General features: G+C 35.3%; 1 protein-coding gene across 2 annotated transcripts; it reads right to left on the bottom strand.

Moving 5' to 3' along the window:
* Nucleotides 1-3,726: 3,726 nt before the first annotated feature.
* PIGX (phosphatidylinositol glycan anchor biosynthesis class X) lies at nt 3,727-20,705 on the bottom strand. 2 transcript variants are annotated; one of them, XM_074330044.1, is made up of 6 exons: nt 20,628-20,705; nt 17,834-17,897; nt 14,985-15,126; nt 8,536-8,749; nt 6,863-6,963; nt 3,727-4,871 (listed from the first exon to the last, which is right to left on the bottom strand). In XM_074330044.1, exons 4-6 carry the CDS (start codon nt 8,741-8,743, stop codon nt 4,728-4,730), a joined length of 453 nt encoding a protein of 150 aa, XP_074186145.1. In that variant the 5' UTR covers nt 8,744-8,749; nt 14,985-15,126; nt 17,834-17,897; nt 20,628-20,705; the 3' UTR covers nt 3,727-4,727. The 2 variants fall into 2 exon arrangements, with proteins under 2 accessions (XP_074186145.1, XP_074186140.1); XM_074330039.1 differs by lacking the exon at nt 20,628-20,705 and adding an exon at nt 20,354-20,487.
* Nucleotides 20,706-20,718: the final 13 nt, after the last annotated feature.

The following is a 20,718-nucleotide window of genomic DNA, read 5'->3' on the forward strand; positions in this document are numbered from 1 at the left end:
GGGGGGCGGAGACGGGCACCGCTTCCCAATGGGCGGGACTCGCGCGTGGGGCCTGCTGGGAGTTGTAGTTTGCAGATGTGTACTCCCTCCCTCTCCCTCTCCCTCTCCCTCTAGCCTCCCCCTCCTCTTTTGGTCTTTACATTGAGAGAGCCAGCCAGTCCTTCACTTAATTCAGCATTGTCTCCAGGTCTGTGCTAAAGGATGCTGACAGATATTACTGTTACATGAATCTGCTCCAGGACATTTGTTTCTGGGAATTCATCCATTATCCATTTTGCTTTTTACCTACAAACTTACTATTATTTTGCTGCTAAATTAAGCAACACCTCCTTACAAATTGAAGTGTCCATGTTTTATCCTTGGAGGAGTTATCAATGTATTCACTAATTCTATGAATATTTGAGTGTCTACTATGTACCAAACACTGTTAAGGCATCAGGGATACAAGGGTGAACATGACTCACTTTGCCTTTGTGGAGCTTACAAACATGAAAACACAATAATTAAAATAATCATGTCTGGTATAAGGAAAAAACTGGGGAAGTTACTTTGGATGGAGTGACCACAGAAGCCAAGGAGGTGACATTTAAGCTAAGAACAGAGTGAACTATGAGAAGCACCCAGAAAAAGCATTACAACCAGGAGGAGGAAGAAAAGGGCTTGCTAAGGTCAGTTAAGAAGGCCTTGTAGCTGGAGCTTAGGGCAAGGAGCACAGTGTAGAATGAAAACATTAGAGTAAACAAGATTCAGGTCAGGAAGGATCTTGAAGGCCATGGTAAGGAGTTTTAAGCAAGGAAATGATGTTATCTGGTTTACACTTTAAGATCACTAGATTGCTATGTAGAGAATGGAATATAGAGATGCAAGAATAGAAGGGAAATGAACTAGGGAGGCAGTAATCATGACTAATACTAGGGAGATACCAGTGGAAATGGATAAAAGTAGCCAGATTGTGCTTATCTAAAATGTAGAGCAAAAAACTTAAATGACATGGAGAATACAAGAGAAAGGAATTAAGAAGAAATATGGCACACTAGTAGATAACCTGAAAAACAGTCCATTATTAAACACACAGAAATTCTGGATAAAATAGAACATCCTTTCAAAGGCATAACTAAGTTTCCAAGAAAGAAAAATATATCTCTGATGTCTTTCAAACTCCACACTCAACCCAAAGAGGAAACAAGAAACCAGTGTGATGAGTAAGGCACTGAAGCCATGGTGGTGTTGAGGGTGTCTATTTAATCTTAGAAATCTCTAAGGTTTTACTGGCTGCTCAAGAGACAGGAGACCAAAGATAAGGCCCTGGCCTGTATATGGAGTTAGGACTCTGATCCTGCAAAAGGCTGAGAAACTTAAAGGGCTACATCCTCCAAGAACAGACTCGGGGGAAAAAAGTTCCCTATACCAACCCATGGAGACAAGCAAACATTTCTATGTTTTAGCTTGAACTTGGCATGGAGGGGAAAAAATTTCCCTTTAGAATTCATAACCACAAACTTTCCCTCATATGGATTTGAAAGTTCAAATTTATAGTTCCTACACTGCCCAGAAAACCTCAAGTCAAGAAAGTGGTCCCAAGCTAGTAGTACTTAGAGGCCTGGAAGAAACAAATATAAATCCTCACTGCACAGGTTCACTCTCAATCCAGGTCTGAAAGGATTTCCACAGATAAACAGTATATCAAAAGCTAAACATGAGCACCAAAAATATAATTACAATACACCTGAGTTAATAAGCTAACAGAAACCACACACAGAATAATGAAGCACATGAACTTTGGATATTGGGATTACTGGTTACAGAATATAAAAAGTTTATTAAAATGATTCAACAAAGCAAGACATGAGCAAGAAACAAGATACTAATTTTTTAAATGACCAAACAGATTTGAAAAGGAACCAAGGAGAACTTCAAGAAATAAAGACTATAACAACTGAAACCAAAGCCAATATCTGGATTAAATAGCAGATTACACACCGATGAACAGAAAATTAGTAACTGGAAGACAGAACTAAATAAATTACTGAAAGCAGCCCAGAGACAGAGGAAATATGAAAGATTAAGAGACATAAGGATAGACTGTGAAGCCTAATGAGAACTCCAGGAGAGAGAAAAGTAAACAAAGAAGCAGTATATGCTAATAGATAAGAATTTTCCAGACTGGATTAAAGACAAGAACCTTCAGATTCAGGAAGCAAAGTGAATCCCAATCACAATAAGTAAAAGAAATCTTCTCAAACAAAGTGAAACCGAAGAATACCAAAGATAAAACAACCAGAAAGACGTACCCCATAAATAAACAATTGTTAAATCTACTGCAGATTTCTCAACTGCAACAATAGGTGCCAGTTGACAATGGAAAAATATTTTCAAAGTACCAAGAGAAAATAACCAAACTTAGAAGTGTACACCTAGCTAAATTATCAGTCATATGAGTGAGGGTAAAATAAATGTATCATGAACCAAAAACAAAGATGTTACCAACAACAGAGATCTACTAAAGGAATTATTTAAAAAGATATACTTCAGGAGGAAAATATTCCAGAAGTAAGGGCTAAGATGCAAGGAATCAAGTACTAGCTAAACCCACCATCCTATCACTGATTGGGACAATCCTGAAGAGCATACTTAGTCCATATTATTTCATTCCAACTAACGGCCAATAGCATATTTGTAAGTTTAGGGGATGATACAGATAGGTGTTGGTCACCTCACTCTAATTTCTTTATCTCCATATCATATCAATCAGCATCAATTATCAAAATATAGATGAGTAGTTTGAAATGAATTGAGTATCTGACTAGGATAATCCTTAAACTCATTATTTTCAGAAATAATTAGAGCTGCAATAGATGTATCTAGTTCCCAAGCCACGTATGTACCATTAACCATGAAATCTACCTACAATATCTAAGCTCCTGGTGGAGTGGCGCGCACACACACACACACACACATCTGCCCCTCACACTTAGTTGAGGTAACCTGTGTCACTACTATTTTCATCCAAAAGAACGTAACACAATAGTTTAAGAAAAATAAATCATAAAAGTGTAATACTGGAACATAATACCAAGAGAACAGTACCCACTTTCTTAGCCTTAAAACAAAAAAGACCATATAGAGAAATACAAAACTGATTTAAAAAAATGAAGTGCTCATTCATTTTTTTAAGTATCCAAAGAAGCTAATATAAATAGTGCAAAACTAGAAATGTTCTGTTCTGTCAAAAGTGATGTTACCTGCAACCATTTTTTTACACTTCTGAATACCGGTATAAATGAATCATGTTCTAAGTCACCATCTCAAATATTACCTTGGAAACTTGTTTGAGTACTGATGAAATTTGGTTCTGATGTGCAAAAGAATATATAGATTCTCTCTCTCTCTCTCTCTGACTCTCTCAAGAGCTTATACAGCACCATGTTAACCCCACCGATCTAACCATATTCTAAAATGTTGTCTGTTGATGTTACTGAATTTTAACTGACACATAATTCTATTTCAATGCCATTATATTATTCCATTGTGAAAGAAATACTTGTAAACATGGAATTCTTTCTTGTAAGAAATCACTAAAGATATGAAACTAGACTGGGTTGAAATTTTAGTCATTTTAAAGATGTCTAATATTTCTGCTTTATGGCATTGGGTTGCCTTTTTCAATACTTAAGTTCTCCAACACATGTTCAAAAATAAGTGTTATGACTAGTCAAGCTGTAGATGTCAAATTATAAAAGATTTATTCCCATAAAAACAACATAATGTTTTTAGGAAATTAAGCAGTAATTGCATATGTAAACATGTATCACATCCCATTACTCTATTTAAAACAAACAATTCCAACATATCCTGGTTTAATGGCTTCTGTTTTGGGGCACACCTACCCTAAATAAGTTGCCCCTAAATAAATAGAAGGGCATGCCTGCCCTTTTATTTTTTTAATTAGCTTATATCACTTACTTTATTTTTTAATTTTTTCCAAAGAAAAACAGTAAATCAAGATCTTTTGTTTAAAAAAAGAATCACCTGAAGATACAAAAAAGACTTTTTGTAAATGTACAACTTAATAAAATATACTCTTTAAAATGACAATCTGAATTGTCTTCCTGACAAATTTAGTACTAAATGAGAACTAAATCTTAGTACTTAGTTTCATCAAACCCTGTTAATTCATATATTCAAAAGAGTATAAAACATAGGAGAATGGAAATATTTTAAGGAATAACCAATTTTGATATTAATAATTGCTTAGCTGTTCTACATAATGATTTTCTTTGATTCTCTGGATAAACAATTTCAACATTCTAATAAAATTAGCATTTAAATACTGATTCATCCAAATTATTTTATTCTTATTTATAATGATTTTCTCAGTTTTTAGCTTAAATTTAAATGTTCCTACTCACAAAATGAGAAAGATTTGTCTCTAGGACATAAACTACTCATTTTTATAACCCAAATGAAGATAAAGTCACTTCTCACAAAATAAACAGTAATTTAACAGGATTAAGTTTCCCCTATTGGCACTTGATGCTTGAGGATTATCAAATGTACATAACAGGGCACTGTTTTGAAATTAGTTGAGAACGATCCAAAATCTCTTCTAGTAAACATAATTTTTGGCAAAAATGAAGACAAAAGTAATGATATAACTCTAGAACATTTCCAGTCACAAGTAAATAGGCCTTATCTAGGTTTATGGGAAGCATTTAATTGCATAAAACTTATAGGGAGAAATGACCATATTTGAAAACAGCCGCAAGAATCAAAGTAGCACACAGGATGGTAATGAGCAGAGTCACAGAACATACTAAAGGGGTATGTATAGTCAGTCCCACTGGAACCTGCAGAGTCACATTCCTATATACCTAAGGAGAGAGATGGATAGAGAAGTTAGAGACACTCAAAATGCATGTCCTAAGTGACATCACTATTTCTTTATTTTTAAATTTTTTTCTTTTAAATATCTTTCAACCAATGCTACACTACATGTAATATTATTGTTTGAAAGATTCTGTTGGATTCAATATTTGATGTAAACAAACCAGAATTACATCCCATAATAATTCTTAAATTCTCACTACTTTTGACTTTTTTTTACCTTGACAGAGTTGAAGATATTCTTTCTAAAAAAGGCCAGCTATATCTGTCACCTCTGTAATCAATATAAACATTCACTTCCTCTTACTATGTTTCATACTAGAATACAGAATTCTAAGTTGAAACCCTAAAAAAAATTAAAACAATAATAGAGTATCCATTCATTTCTGTTTTGCTGTTTCTCTCCCCAAATAGCTTTTTTAAATGTTCGTTGTTCACAAATCACACAATTGAATGGGTCCTTTACTGTTAACACAACATCAAATTAGTTGTGATACTGACTAGTAATGTAAAAGTTCTCCTATGTGCAACTTAGTTTCTATTTTCTATTTGGTTATGAAGATAAAGGGATTTAATTAGAAACTTTGGGAAATTTCATGGTTTAAAAATAGGTTTTTAAAAACATTAAAATTAGGTAATTTGGGGATATTTTTATTTTTTATTTCTTTTTATAAATACCTGGATTATAATTTCACCTAAAAAAAAAGTTACCAACACAATCTGTAACAAAGCACTATCTGAAAATTATCTTTCAAAATGGCATTTTAAACAAACAAGCCTTGGTATAGATCACCACCTTAGTAATGATCACGTATTTTTCTGGTATGTATAAACAAGAAATGTAACACAAAGTAAAGAAAAACAAATTAAACTGCTTAATTATGACCTCTTATTTCAAGTTACCTGGTCTTAAAGAGAACTGAATTCAAAATGTTTCAATAAGATAATTACTTATACTTTAGCAAGGCACACTACCAATTTTTAAAATCAGTAAGTCATAAATAAACACTAACCATAGTTTCATTCACGTAAGAAAATCAAATATAATTCTCCAGATGTATTTTACAGTTTGAAAAAATTCAGATACTGTATGTGTGGTATTGTGATTTATAATAAAAAAATACATATTTGGTTTTCTCATTCCTTTTTCTGGCTCACAGCTCCCAAAACACTTGGAATTTCCTGTTGAGAGTGAGCAAGGCGTCTTTTGTTATCTTGATGAAGCACCTAAGGATGAGGGCTGGTTGCCAATGGAACTAACCATATGTAATTGAAGGTTTGGAACTTTCAGTCCCACCTCCGACCTTGGAACTGGGGAGCGGGGCTGAAGGCATTGTACAAAGACTTACACTTTGAAGAGAGGAAAGAAGTAGACTATGTTAACCAAAGAAGGTAGAAAGAAAACTGTAAACTCCTTCGACAAAGCCAGTGTTAATGAAGTATTAATACTTACCTAATTTAATAACTAAAAACAAGGTCAAAACTATAAAAATGGCCTGAAACAGTCTAGATTGAGATATATAATAGCAATATAATTGTCTAAAAACTATCGCAGTTGATGCTACTTTGAGTTTTATTTTCCATTTTTCACTTGTTCTGTGAAATATAATGAAGTTAATTTATTTTGTTCAAAATTAATTTTTTAAAATTCTACATAAGATAAAGTTTTAACAAGGTGGACAAAGCACTGAATTTCTTTGCCATTCTTCACCTTTAAAAAGCGTATCAGCTCTATTAAGCTCTGGACCAGAGGCATGGCACTAACCCTAAATCTCCAGCCCACAAATTAAATGATTCTATGACTCTGTATAAATGAGGAACCACTGTTGCCATCAATAGCAGAGAACCAACATTAAAATAAACAAAAAAACAGCTTTCGATGGTAAGATATAAAATTCTCGTCCCTTAAATGTGGCTGAAACATTATAGTTTTAAATGAGGCCACATGATCTAAAAACAACATAAAATATTAACTTACTGATTTATATTTCATATTATTCCATTTGCAAATATCCTTATTCTTCAGAGCACAAGGAGCTGCCACTTCTGACTGGGCCCAGCATTTCAAAATTGGAAACTCTGAAAAAAAGTGGTAGAAGAGCATATCAGAAAACTTGTATCTGGTCTAGAGGCTAGGCCTGTCTTTCATGTTGGGATCCGAGTATTCAAACATTTTAATACTCAATGTCCATGATATGCATCCATCTAGCACATGCTGTTTTATTTTGGCAGCCTGCTCTAAGTGAATGCCTAAGAAATTATAAAATTACAAAGCCTGTGCAGAGGTGGAACATGAGTTCTTAACAAATCCTATCATACTAAGAGCCACTTTTAAATTTAACTTTTTTTGATGTATAACATGTATTCAGAACAGTGAACAGATTCTACGCATACAACACAATAAATTTCCATAGAGTACACACACCTATACAAACAGCATTCAGACCAAAAACACCAGAACCCCAGATGCTCTCTTAGGAGGGGATACTTTTTCAAAACTTATTTAGCATAATTAAAAGGTACCATTAATAGAAACAGAAAATTAGGTTGGATGAACAAAGCTAACATAGCTGAAAACTTTATTTTCTCCTCATGAAATATATGGTGGCAGCAAATGTATGGATTAAAAACTTCCTATCTGCCAATCTTTAGAAACAGTGCTACTAACTGCTGCAAACATTCTAATCAGCCCAAATTTGCAAACACAAAGAATCAAAATCTGAAAACAGTTTCTAAGAAGACTGAAAATGCTGAAGGCATCGTTTTTTTTAATTTACTCAAATCCACACATAGAAATAGAAAGAACAATTACACACAAAATAAAAAACTCACGAATATTTACAACAAAACTAGGTGATAAAGTATCCCTTCAAACACCAAAACACATGCAATTGGAGACAAAACACCTACAGCTACAAGTCCTGCAATATCACTATGAATAAACAAAAAGCAGCAAAGGGGCAATGAGGATAAAAGGCAGAGAAAAGAAACACATCAGACATTATACATCTACTCATAAAGAACACAGCACCACCTATGGCCTTGCCAAAAGCAGCAAACCTGATTCTGATCATGCCTATTGAGCCAGCTGCCAATATCCAGGAAATAAAGAGGTCAGATCAACTGTGTGAGTACAATCAGCAAAACCCCAACCCTGAGAAACTCTGTAAGTCAAATGACCAGCTCCTATAACACACAAATTTTAAAGAAAAGGATAGAGGGCAGGCAGGTAGGGGGGAGATAAATTAAGAGGCATAATGGAAATAACAAATTTTTTTAAATGGGCAAGACTAAGCCATAGTGTCTAAGAATGCCCACTCGGGTGATAAAAGTATAAAGAAACTTAAGGAAGTGATTAAAAGTCAGAATAGTTAGCCTTAGAGGAAAGGAGGAAGCTATGACTGAGACAGGACACGTGGAGCTGCTGCTAGGGCAGAGTTCTATTTCTTGACCTGAATGGTAATTACAAGGATATTTGCCTTATAACTTACTAAACTACATATGTGTGAAGTTTTTCTACATCTGTGCTTTATTTTACAATCAAAAAGTTATAAAGGAAAAAAAACATGCTTTTGTTATCCCTTGACTTCAGTCTTACCACTATACCTTTATTTGTATTTTCAACCCTCAGAAAAAACTTGCAACCCTCACCTTGGTCACAATACATCAATAAATCAGGGTTATTGAGCACAATAAAAGTTTCTCCATCGTTACTATGTGGCCGATGATAGCGATAGTGCACAGGCAAAACAGCTTGGAAACAATCAATGCACTGTGAATCTTCTCTGGCATAAATGAGAACTTCAGATTCCTTGGACAAATAGCTGGGAGCTTCTATATTATAATTTTCGGAAACCATCACCGCCTGTCAAAACGAAAACAAATATTAATCCAGAAGAAGAAACGAAGATTTAAAAAAGTAAAACCAGAGGACTGCTGTACAGATAAAAAACGTCAAATTTGCCTCCCTTATTTCCATTCCCTTTCCATCTTCAATTTTAAAAAGAAAGCACAAGATATGATCTGTGTTTAATAAAAGTTTGTTTACTAAAAGTAAACTGAGGAAATTATACTCTGAGGTATGAAATTTTCTCATAAAATTTCTATGTAATTTCCTATCAACCTTTGTTTAGGTGATAAAACAGGTACCAAGAAAAGAGAAATTTTGTGTATAAATATAGCATTATTCAATAAATATGAAAACTATGATAAAAAATAGTTAACCCAGTAATGGGTTAAAATGATTGGTATCATTCTGGTAATTTCCTGTTCTTCAGAGAAGATGGTAGTGAGTAAGAAAGAGCACTGTGGTCAGGAAGTCAAAGCAAGGGTCAGCACTCTTTCTGTATTGGTTATAAAAGGGTAAAGGATTCTTTTAAAAACACTATGGTAAAAACTATAGTATTGGTCTTTTCCAATAAACACCAAAAAATATTGGTAAAATAATATTTACCAAAAAATACTATGGTAAAAACCACGGTATGTATATATCCATATATACATATATGGATACATACATGGTATGTATATATCCATATATACATACCAAAATACTATGGTAAAAACCATAGTATTTTCTTTTTTTTACATTTATAAATTAACTTAGAGTTATCTTTTTTTTTTTTTTTTAAAGATTTTATTGGGGAAGGGGAACAGGACTTTATTGGAGAACAGTGTACGTCCAGGACTTTTTTCAAGTCAAGTTGTTGTCCTTTCAGTCTTAGTTGTGGAGGGCGCAGCTCAGCTTCAGGTCCAGTTGCCGTTGCTAGTTGCAGGGGGCACCGCCCACCATCCCTTGCAGAAGTCGAACCGGCAACCTTGCGGTTGAGAGGATGAGCTCCAACCAACTGAGCCATCTGGGAGCTCAGTGGCAGCTCAGCTCAAGGTGCCATGTTCAATCTTTAGTTGCAGGGGGCAGAGCCCACCATCCCTTGCAGGACTCGAGGAATTGAACCGGCAACCTTGTGATTGAGAGCCCACTGGCCCATGTGGGAATCGAACCAGCAGCCTTGGAGTTAGGAGCATGGAACTCCAACTGCCTGAGCCACCGGGCCGGCCCAAAACCATAGTATTTTTATAATACATCTTAAAATAAGTATTATACATCAAAAGTAAAAATGCACATATGGCAGAAATTAGTCCTAAATTATAATGTGTATGATATATGTATCCATATATACATACCTATGTATAAAAACACAAATATACACATATATAGGCATTATATACATATCTGTATTTGTCTATAGATGTATACACACACACACTTCTTTCTAGATCCTCTATGCAAAGCCCTGACATATCTCAGAAAAAACCAGCATTAACGTCTTCCCATCACAGCAAGAATCCTAATTGTTCTATGTGACAATGACACCAAGTGCTATATTTTTTTCACATGTTGTTCCTTCTCTGTTAATCATAGGAGTTAACAGAACTCATTGGCAAAGGTCAAGGAATTATATAATCTTACAAGTCATAAGGAAACTTGGAGGTGATCAAATTAAACCACAGTCCCAATGAGAGTATTTTTCAAGTATCCAGCCAACTGCTTGAATACTTTCAATGACTGGAAGAGTCATTTCATTTTATCTACTGTTAAAGGGTTATTCCTTTTCTGAATAGATGCTCTGATCTGTAACATTCACCGATTGTCCTTGTTTATATCTGCAATAAATCTGTTCCTTGTTTCACTAAGGGTCCTCAAACATCAGAAGGCAATCGTGCTGCCTCCACTAAGTTTTCTCCTCCCCAAAGAAATATTCATAATTTTCTCAGTTTCTCATGATATGGCTTCCAAACCATTCATCATATTAGTTGCCTCTGGAAATAAATACTCAGGGCATATACTATAATAATAAATACTATAGTAGCAATATTACCTTCTTTAGCCAAAAAGTGAATTAGCTTTTAAACAGCCTTATTTCAGTGTGAAATCTATTTATCTATTGATATAGTCTTTAAAAAAAACATAAAAGACTATCTTTTAGAGCAATTTTATGTTTACAGAAAAAATGAGCAGAGAATACAGCATTCCCATATGCCCCTGTACTGCCCCCCCAACACTCAGTTTTCTTTCTCTATTAACATTAGTGTGATGTACGCTACAATTTATAAGCCAATATTGATAAATTATTATTAACTAAAGTCCATAGTTCAAGTTAAGGTTCACTTTCTATTTTGTACATTCTACGAATTTTGATAAATGGAAAACGCCATGTATTCACTATTACAGTATCACACAGAATAGTTTCACAGACCCTATGCTCTACCTATTCATTCCTATATTTTTCATTTGAATTTTTTGCAGAAAACTTTAAGTAATTTCCATTCTACTTTTTTCAAGGAGTTGACTTTTTATTAATTAAATGCAGGGATTTAGATTTATTTCTATTAATCTTCCTGGCTATAGTCCATTTTTTTCCAGGCTGTTAAGATTTAACTGAAATCCCAATCTGTCAACCAACATTATGTTACATTTATGACTTTGATAACTATGTCTTCTGTACTTTTATCTAAGGATAAACATGTTGACCAGGAGGGTCAAGAGGAAAGTCCTATGAAATATTACTAGAAATTTATTAATGAACTCTCTTTGGGTACAACTAAGTACAAATCAAAATAACATAGAGCCAAATCTTTCTATCTTATCAAGGATGTATATATGACCTGATAAAAATAAAAGTACCTTTCTTTGAGTACTTATACTCACTATGTTGCTAGGTATTGCACAAAGTGGTTTACATACATTATCTCTTTGAATTCTCACAAGAATCTGATCAGGTAGGAACTATTAGCTCCATTATGTGTGTTACGTGCCATTGAGAGGGCTCTAACTCCCGGCAACCCTATGAATGAGTGATGACCACAATGTCCTGTCCTCAACAGCCCTGCTCAGCTCTTGGAGAGTCGTGCCTATTCATTCTTTTATGAAGTCAATCATCTGATATTTGGTCTTTTTCTTTTCCTGCTGCCTTCTATTTTTCCTGGTGTTTTTGTCTTTTCCTGCCTTCTCATAATGCGCCCAGAGTAGGACAGTTTCAGTTTTGTCATTTTTGCTTCCAGCAATGTTTCAGTGTTAATTTGCTCTAGGACCCACTTGTCCATCTTTGTGGTGGTTCACCGTATCTGTAGAGCTCTCCTCCAACACCGTATTTCAAATGAACCAATTTTTTTCCTGTCAGCCTTTTTCACTGTCCAACTTTCACATCCATACATAGTAATTGGGAACATGAGGGTGTGGATGAAATTAATCTCTGATGACACATCTTTGCTCTTGATGATCTTTCGTAATTCTTCCATCGCTGCCAAGTCTCAGCCTTCTCTTGATTTTTTGACCACAGTTCCATTTTAATTGATGACTAAACCAAGGTAAACAAAATCTCAACAATTTCAATGTCTTCATTGTACATGTTAAAGTTGTGAATTTCTGTAGTCATGATTTTTGTTTTTTTGATGTTCAAATGCAGACCTGCTTTAGCCCCATTATATAAATGAGCAAACAAAGTACCAGTGGAGAAACAATATAGCTAGTAAGCAGAGGAGCCAAGATTCAAAACCAGGTTAAATTGACTCCCCTATTCAATTAGGTTAAACAATACAAAATAGACAATATTTGACTAGTTGAAAATTAAAGTATAATAAGAACTGACATAAAATATTTTCCTGATTGTTATTTACAATTTATGAAGATACTATGATTTTCAATTTCTCTAATTATTAAGTTGTTTTGTTTATTTTTATTTGTTTACTTTTCCCATAGAAATAAAAATATGGTAACTTCCAAAAAATTGAGAATATTTTTAAATTTGAATTTAAGCCGAGATATAATGAAAATGAGTCAGGTAGAAATAGTAATTTGGTCTTCAGAGAGGGCTCTATTGGCCAAGGATTATTTGATGATAGTTCAAAACAATTTTACTCCAGGTATCTGAATCTCAAATATCAGCCTCAAAAGGGGTTTCTTTTCAGGTGATGAGAATATTCTAGAATTAGATAGTGGCGATGGTCACACAACTTTATGAATATACTAAAAACTACTAAAACTACCAAAAAAAAATCAAGAAAAAACTTGTCAATCAATCTATACTGGCACCCTTTACCCACTGAATTTTCCTTTTTTCTTTTTACCCTTCTTCCACCTCCGCCCCACCCTCTCCCACCTCATTCCTCCCCTTACCCCACTCCATTCCCCCTTCCCCCACTCCCGTTCAGGCCGCTGCTGTTTCTCAGTCTAGTTGTATAGGACACAGCTCCCACAGCAGCCAGCAGCCACTCACGCTGGCTGCCAGCCCCTCATGGCAGCACGTGGCAGGCGTGGACCTCTGGCTGCTCACCACTGCAGCCCAGCTGCAAAGAGAGTTGTTGTTCCCAATCTTAGCTGTAGAGGGCGCAGCTCACTGGCCCATGTGGGAATCGAACAGTCAATCTCGGCATTAGGAGCACAGCGCTCTAACCACCTGAGTCACTGAGCCAGCCCCCACCCAATTTTCTTGTTACAGTCAAACTGCACACACCCCAATCTTATCCCAACCAAAAGTGTGGGCATATGACCTCTTTCTGGATATTCCTATGCAAAATAAAAATTCCATTTTCTTAAAACATGGTAGGCAATTTTATTAAGTAGATTTAAATGATTCCAATCCATGTCACTACAAGCCAAAACCTATCTAAATTTAAGAACTATTATTTGAAATTTAAAAGCCTCATTCAGAATTTGTGAGTCAATGAAGAAAAGAAACAAATGAGAAAAAAAGCAATGAGGTCTTCTCACATGTGTATATATGTATTAATATCTAAACTGCCATATACTCGTATGTGAACATGTGTATTGAAACTGCTATATATACACAAAAAACAGAACAGAGGAAGAAACTTGGTGTCCAGGGGTTAAGATATGTGGAAGCTTACTGTGTACCTTTTTCTATCATGAGAAAGTAATTACCTATTCAAAAAGATATTTAAATAAGTAAATAAAATAGGTGAAGAAATTGGCCTAAAACACAATTAAAAATAAACTGCCATCATGAATAACTCCAAGTGGATCTATTTTGCCTTTTCAAAATTCATATATAGATTATAATCTTATACACTATGACAGGACTTCCCAAATTTTCTTAAAAGGAATCAACTGAGTCATTAAAAGCAGATTTTGGGGTCCAGTCTAGATTTACTGAATTAAGATTTCCCAGCAAGACAATAATCTGCAGAGAAAGTACCCCCAGGTGATTCTTACTAAACTTAGGGAAAACCCTTAATTAAGCACTAAGATTCATTTCTGGAAAGAGCAACAACTTTGCAATTAGACCGGGGGTGTCCGGGGGTTAAGATATGTGGAAGCTTACTGTGTACCTTTTTCTATCATGAGAAAGTAATTTTGAACCATGAGAAAGTAATTACCTATTCAAAAAGATATTTAAATAAGTAAATAAAACAGGTGAAGAAATTGGCCTAAAACACAATTAAAAATAAATCCTTTGCAATGAATCCTAGATTCATTTCTTGGCTCTCCATTTAACTATGTGATACTGGATTAGTTACTTGGCCTCATTGTGCCTCAGTATCCTTATCTATAAAATGAAGATGATACTTGCAGGCTTGTTATAAAGATTAATCTATGTAAAGGGTGTGGGACATAATCTTTCTTTAATGCTTAATTTTACCTTGCTTCCTTTTTTAAAAAAACAAGATATCTGGCATATAGAGATCCAATAAATATTAATTTCCTTTCCTCCCATACCCAATTATACAGATGGTGGGGTATATCTCTCTAACCAAGTTTCTGTTGAAGCAGTATTTATTATTCATTAATCTTCTTAAACATACATAATTTTCTTTGTCACTAACTGGCTAAACTAGTAACCATCCTGACAAAAAGCATTTATTAATAACTAGCTCAGTTTAGTTGACTTATTATTGACAAGTATAACAAGTATCACTTACTTGTTAAATAATATCTAAAAAATGTTACTTTATACACTTTAACAAAATGAATATAAAATACTACAATGTTTTCTTGCCTATTATTTTGCCTTAATCTAAATTATAGCGGCCCTAAAATAATTTCTAACTCAAAAAAAAATAAAATCCTCCAATAGTTGTACCTCTGTTATGTTTCTCTCTTGTAATGAAGCCAACTCATATGGATCCACAAAAAGTCCTGATGGGATGTAATGTTTAATTAAGAGTCGGCAGGTCTGTAAGTCCTCAATGCTTTCTCCAAGTTTCACTTTTATTACAAGGTCTCTGCAAGACAAATATGTTTAAAGTAAATCTCTTTATTCACTTGTTAATGAGTATCACATTACATTCAAATTAGTGGAAACACTATTATTTCAAATTAGTTTTCCAAAAGAAGATTATAAAGTCAGATGAAATATTTATAATCAATTCAGAACCACCCATTAGATCTTTCATAAATTCATGTCATAAGCCACAGTACTGTATTAGTGTGAAAACAGAAAAAGATAAATGGAAAGGGATAGAGTCCCAAAATACACACACATTTTCAATAAAGGTGCCAATACAATTTAACGGGGAAAGGATAGTCTTTTCAACAAATGGTACTGAAACAACTGGATATCTAGAAAAAAATGAACCTTGATTGTACCTCATGCCATATACAAAAATTAATTTGAAGTAGACCATAAACCTAAATATAAACTGTCCCAGCTTTTGGTCTGAAGGCACATTTTGAACCAAGTGCAATGAAGGAGATCCAAAGCACAGTAGTTATTCTTAGGTGAGAAAAGATACAAGTTAAGGAAGGCTGAAGTGGCTGGAAGTCAGAGAGCTAAGTTCCAGAGAGGAAGAAATTATGCAGGAAGAGCTCCAGAAGTCTGAACTGGAGTCTCCTTGAGTTTTTGTTGAATACTAAGATAAGCATGAGTTAGGTGTAACTCCACAAGACTGCAAAGAATGACTAGAAAACTAAATGATGAGAAATTCTAAAATTTCACAAAGAGAAGGGAGACATTTGCATCCCAACCAATCCAAGCAGAGATCAAAGCTTTCCGTAGAGATCCCAATTGGGTAAAGTTTTAGTAGTAAATTAGCTTGCAGTAATGACTGATTTAACTTTAGACCTATACCTATACAAAAGAAAAGGTTAAAAGAATCAAGTTGATAAACAAGTAACTTAACTGCTAACAGAAAAAAAAACAAGCCTAACACCCTATAAAAGATAAAATCCATACTAAAAAATGTTCACATTCACAATGTTAGTGTCCAATCAAAAGTTACTAAACATGGAAAGAAGCAGGGAAATGTGATCAATAACTAAGGAAAAGATCATTCAATGGAAACAGACCTAAAAATGACAGAAGTGACAAAATTAGCAAAGGACAGTAAGTCATTGTAAGTATGCCTAACATTTAAGAATTTAAAGAAAAAATAGGAACACTATGAAGGAAAGAGAAGAAATATATACTGGGGGTGCAAAAAAATGTATACAAGTGGACACTTTGGTCAACGTTGCTCAAGCAATAGTTCGCCGTAATCAGAAGTGTCTGGACACTTACGGTAACCACTCTGAGCACCTCTTGTAATTGCAGAAGTCAAATGTGATTTGTATTAATTTTTTGTTATTGGTATATATTGAGTATTACAATTTTAATAGTTTTCCTTTCTTAAAATATGCATAATTTTTTGACACCAAATATATATATATATATATATATGAATGAAACTTCAAGAGATGAAAAACATAATTTTTGAAATAAAAACTATCCAGATATGATTAAAAGCAATTAGACACTGCAGAAGAAAAGATCAGTGACTTGGAGACAAAGCAACAGAAACTACCCAAATTGAAGTATACTGAGGAAAAATGCGGGGACAAGAAATAATTTCAGTGATCTTTAAACATTATCAAGTGTGTATATGTATGTGTTTATTTATACTTTATAGTCATATCTCCTCTGACTAACACTGAATTGTCCAGCTTGATTACCTACCTCATTATTAATACTAATAACTAACATTTCCTGGGTGTTATATGACAAGTACTACATTAAAGGGCCTTCCATATATTCTCTGATTTAATTCTCACAACCCTAATGGGGAAATACTACCATTTTCCAATTTTATTGATAAGGTATCAAAGACTTAAGTAACTTAAGGCCATACAGATACTAAATAATACAGCTACATTTTGAACCCAAATCTGAGTTACACACTCACACACACACTTTCTTTCTACTATAAATCCTAGCCATTTACATGTAGGCTAACTTTGAAGAGAGAGGAAAGTGAAATACTTTAGCATCAAGTGACTTTAAAAATAAATGTATCAGAATCTATTCATCAAATATCTGAGAATACTTTCAAACTAATCACCTTGAGAAGCTTTGAAGTTTGGGAAGTTTTCTTCCCAGTTTACACAACTTTTTACCAGTCTTTTAAATATTTTCAATACTGGCAAACATTCATTGTTGAGGGTAATTTCTATTTTGGAAAGTTTGGTCATTTGGAACCAAGTTTTGTAAATCAGAAACAGTGATGTAGAATGGTATAATACCTTAGTATTTGAGAACATGGCTTTGGAGTATGATAGTTCTAAATTCGCAGACCCACCTTAGGTTAGCAGACCCACCCTAACCTCTACCAAATTATTTAAATTCTCTGACCCCTAGTACACTCATCTGAAAAACAAGAAAGGTATCATCTATCTCAAAACCATTGTGAAGATTAAATGGAATACTGTATATATAATTTCTGGACATATATATAACACTCGTATATGCCTGGTAAATAATGAATGTTTGTTTTCTCCTCTTCCCCACTGCTATTTTGATAATTATTTCAAACTGTAACCACATATAATAAATCTGTCACTTATAACTTGAAGAAAGCAACCTTTTCAGCTTATCCATTTTTAAACTATTGTTTTTTTTGTTCTAAGTTATATGAAACAGTATTTTGATGTAAGTATATAATTCAATGGGCAACTCACCTGTGAAACCCATCTTTTAAAACTTCTTGCTTCAAAATAATTTCAGAACAAGTGGCCCTTATGCCTATAAGAACCAAAAGATTTTTTTAAAATAAGCATTCAATGAAAGAATACTTAAATTAGAAACTAATTGTTTGAAATAGGCTTCACTTGCCTGGAAAATCTAGCCAACAAAAGGATAAAGCAAAAACTTTTAAAACTTAAGGAAGTTGAGCTACATATAAATCTATCTCTACCCCTCTAGCGTAGGGGTAAAGAACGTTGACTTTGGACTTATATTGTCTGGTTTCAAATCCCAGTCTGTCACTTAATAGCTTTGTGACTTTGGGCTGTAAGATAGGTTATCTCTCTTCTTCTTGTTATAAGAACTTAATATATATAGAGGCACTTAGAATGGGTCTACCACACAGTAAGTGCTTTATATAAGTATTTATTAATATTACTTTATTCAGGTGATCCCAGGACACCAAGACAAACAAACAAACAAAAACTCAGAAGGGCTAAGAGCCAGGAAATCTGTTTTAATCCCATCTCACTGAAACTGTGTGTCAGATACATACTGGGAACTTCTGTATCCTACTATCTACACTTATAAAACTGAGAAGATGGTACATTTATGCCTTGTGGGGATGTTGGGAGAGTTAAAAAGAAAAAAACTGAAGGCTTTTTCAAAGATTCAAAGGGTTTCTTTATAAACTTAGAATAAGCAGAAATCTCACTATATCGACTCTATGTAGAATTCAGACAGTAAAGTTATTATTCAATGTCAGCATCATAAAATTAAAAATTCAGTTACTAATGATCGCCAACTCCGCCAGGCACCTTGCTACATTAACTTTATTTTCAAAAGCTGTTAAGTGTGTAAGAAGAACATTAAAACAAAAACCATATATTATTGCATGTTGCTTAATCCATTAGATGTATTCCTGGAAAAAACAAGACATTCAGATGAAAACATTTGAAATATAGAAGGAAATGAAGGGGGAAAACAGCGTTTATTAAATATCTGTCCGACAGAGCATCTATTTGGTGCTTTCACATGTGTTTTAACTTTCAAAACCTAGCAAAACAGGCAGGCAAAATTACTGTCATTTGTACGAAGGAGGGAAACTCTGACTTATAAACAGTTACTAACTGGCTCTGGATCTCACAATTAAGTCGGTGACTGATTAGAAGCAAGATCTGCCTGACTTTTAAAACCTAAGGTATTTCCTCTCTCTTGGCTATTTAAAGAAATATTTGCTTTGCAGAAGCATATCTAATCTTTTCCCAAGTAACTTACAGCATCTCTTGTACAAATCTAGATGCTTCTTCATCATGTTTAATTTTAATGGAGGTGGGGTAGGGAGTAAGGGTTTATATGTACCAATATATTAAATTGGAAAAAAAGTCAGATTAATAGGTTTTTAAATTCTATTGGGATATACACTAGAGAGTAACAAATCACATTCATCTTGGGATGGTAGAAAGGCTAATTTACAAATGGTACAGCAAATACTTGACTATACGATTTGTAAGGAAAAAGTCATTCAAAATGCATGAGTTGCATCTGAATTCACCTTCAAGATTCTTCCTCTTAAATATTACTTTATTTGGTTATTGTGGCCTGAACTGGCCCTGGAAATTGAACCCTCATTTTTAATCACAAAATACCAGTGCTGTAACAGAGTCTTTAGAGACCACCAAGTCCAGTTGTTTAAAAATTCTTTTTGGCTTCACAATCTTTTCTTCAAATAAATTTGGAAACCTAATATGTAAACACACCAAAGCAGAACTGCATTGACAGATACTATTCTAATATTCTCATTTTACAGATGGAGAAACTCATGTGGTTTGTACCGACTTTCCTTTAACAAATGTTATTTTTTACTCTAAATACCACTGCAAGAATCTGTCTCCCCCACTACATTGAAAGCTCCACGAGGGTTCGGGCCATGTTTAACTCAGGCCTGGATCCACAGCACCTAGCGCCTCACTCAAGCCCACGGTCTGGCGCCCAAAGAAATGAATCGACCAGCTCGCCCAGCCCGGAGTCATAAAGAAAACCCAGACCGAACCAGTCTATTATCAAAAATGTTCCTAAGACAAAAACTACCCGTCCTCCCCTCCCCAAGGGCCCCGGAGTCTCCGTATTCTGGATTGGGATTCTCACATCTCACAGGGCACGGAGGCCTTGCTGGCCCCTCAGTGGTAAAAAGCTTCATGCATCATCCCAAGCTTCATTCACAGTATTTTAGTAGTAACAGTGTGGCCAGTCCTGCCTCGGAACCACAGAGCCCGACTCTCCAGAGACCCAGGAACGACCATAGAGCTATGCGGAAGACAGGGTGAGAGAGGAGGCACGTGGCTTTTGTTTTTAACCTCCTCCGGCTCACCCTACAGTTCCAGGGTCGCGCGACGAGGTAGAGTGAAGTACTTTTGGGAACCGCGGATAATAGAGGACTCGGGAGTTAGGGCTGCCCCCAACCGACTCGGCCCTCAAAGCCCCCCCAAACCCCGCAGCCCCATCCCTCCTTTTACCAGCGTCGCTGGGGTGGGCAGTGAGGGCCGTGGCGGGAGCCCAGGTGAGCCCAGCGGCCTCCCAGAGGAGCAGCCAGGCCACTTGGACGGCCACAGCCCGGGCAGCCAGGACGCCGAAGAACGCGCGCCCGAGAGCAGCGCGCCCGAACGCAAGGCGGACGGAGGAGCCTGCATACGCTTCACGCCGCTCCTAGAGCGCGCTGCCACGGAGTTAGTGACCGGGACAGAAACCTCGGTGCGCGCTCCCCTTCCGCCCCGCAGTTACCCCGCTCACCGCAGCCCCCACCCGTGAAAGTTCCGGCGTCGCGGGAGGATACTTTCCCAGGCACCTGGTTCACTCCCTTGCGCCCCGCCCCTTGCCGTCC

Source organism: Rhinolophus sinicus, linkage group LG01 (assembly GCF_036562045.2).
Source record: "Rhinolophus sinicus isolate RSC01 linkage group LG01, ASM3656204v1, whole genome shotgun sequence".
NCBI classification, from domain to species: domain Eukaryota; kingdom Metazoa; phylum Chordata; class Mammalia; order Chiroptera; family Rhinolophidae; genus Rhinolophus; species Rhinolophus sinicus.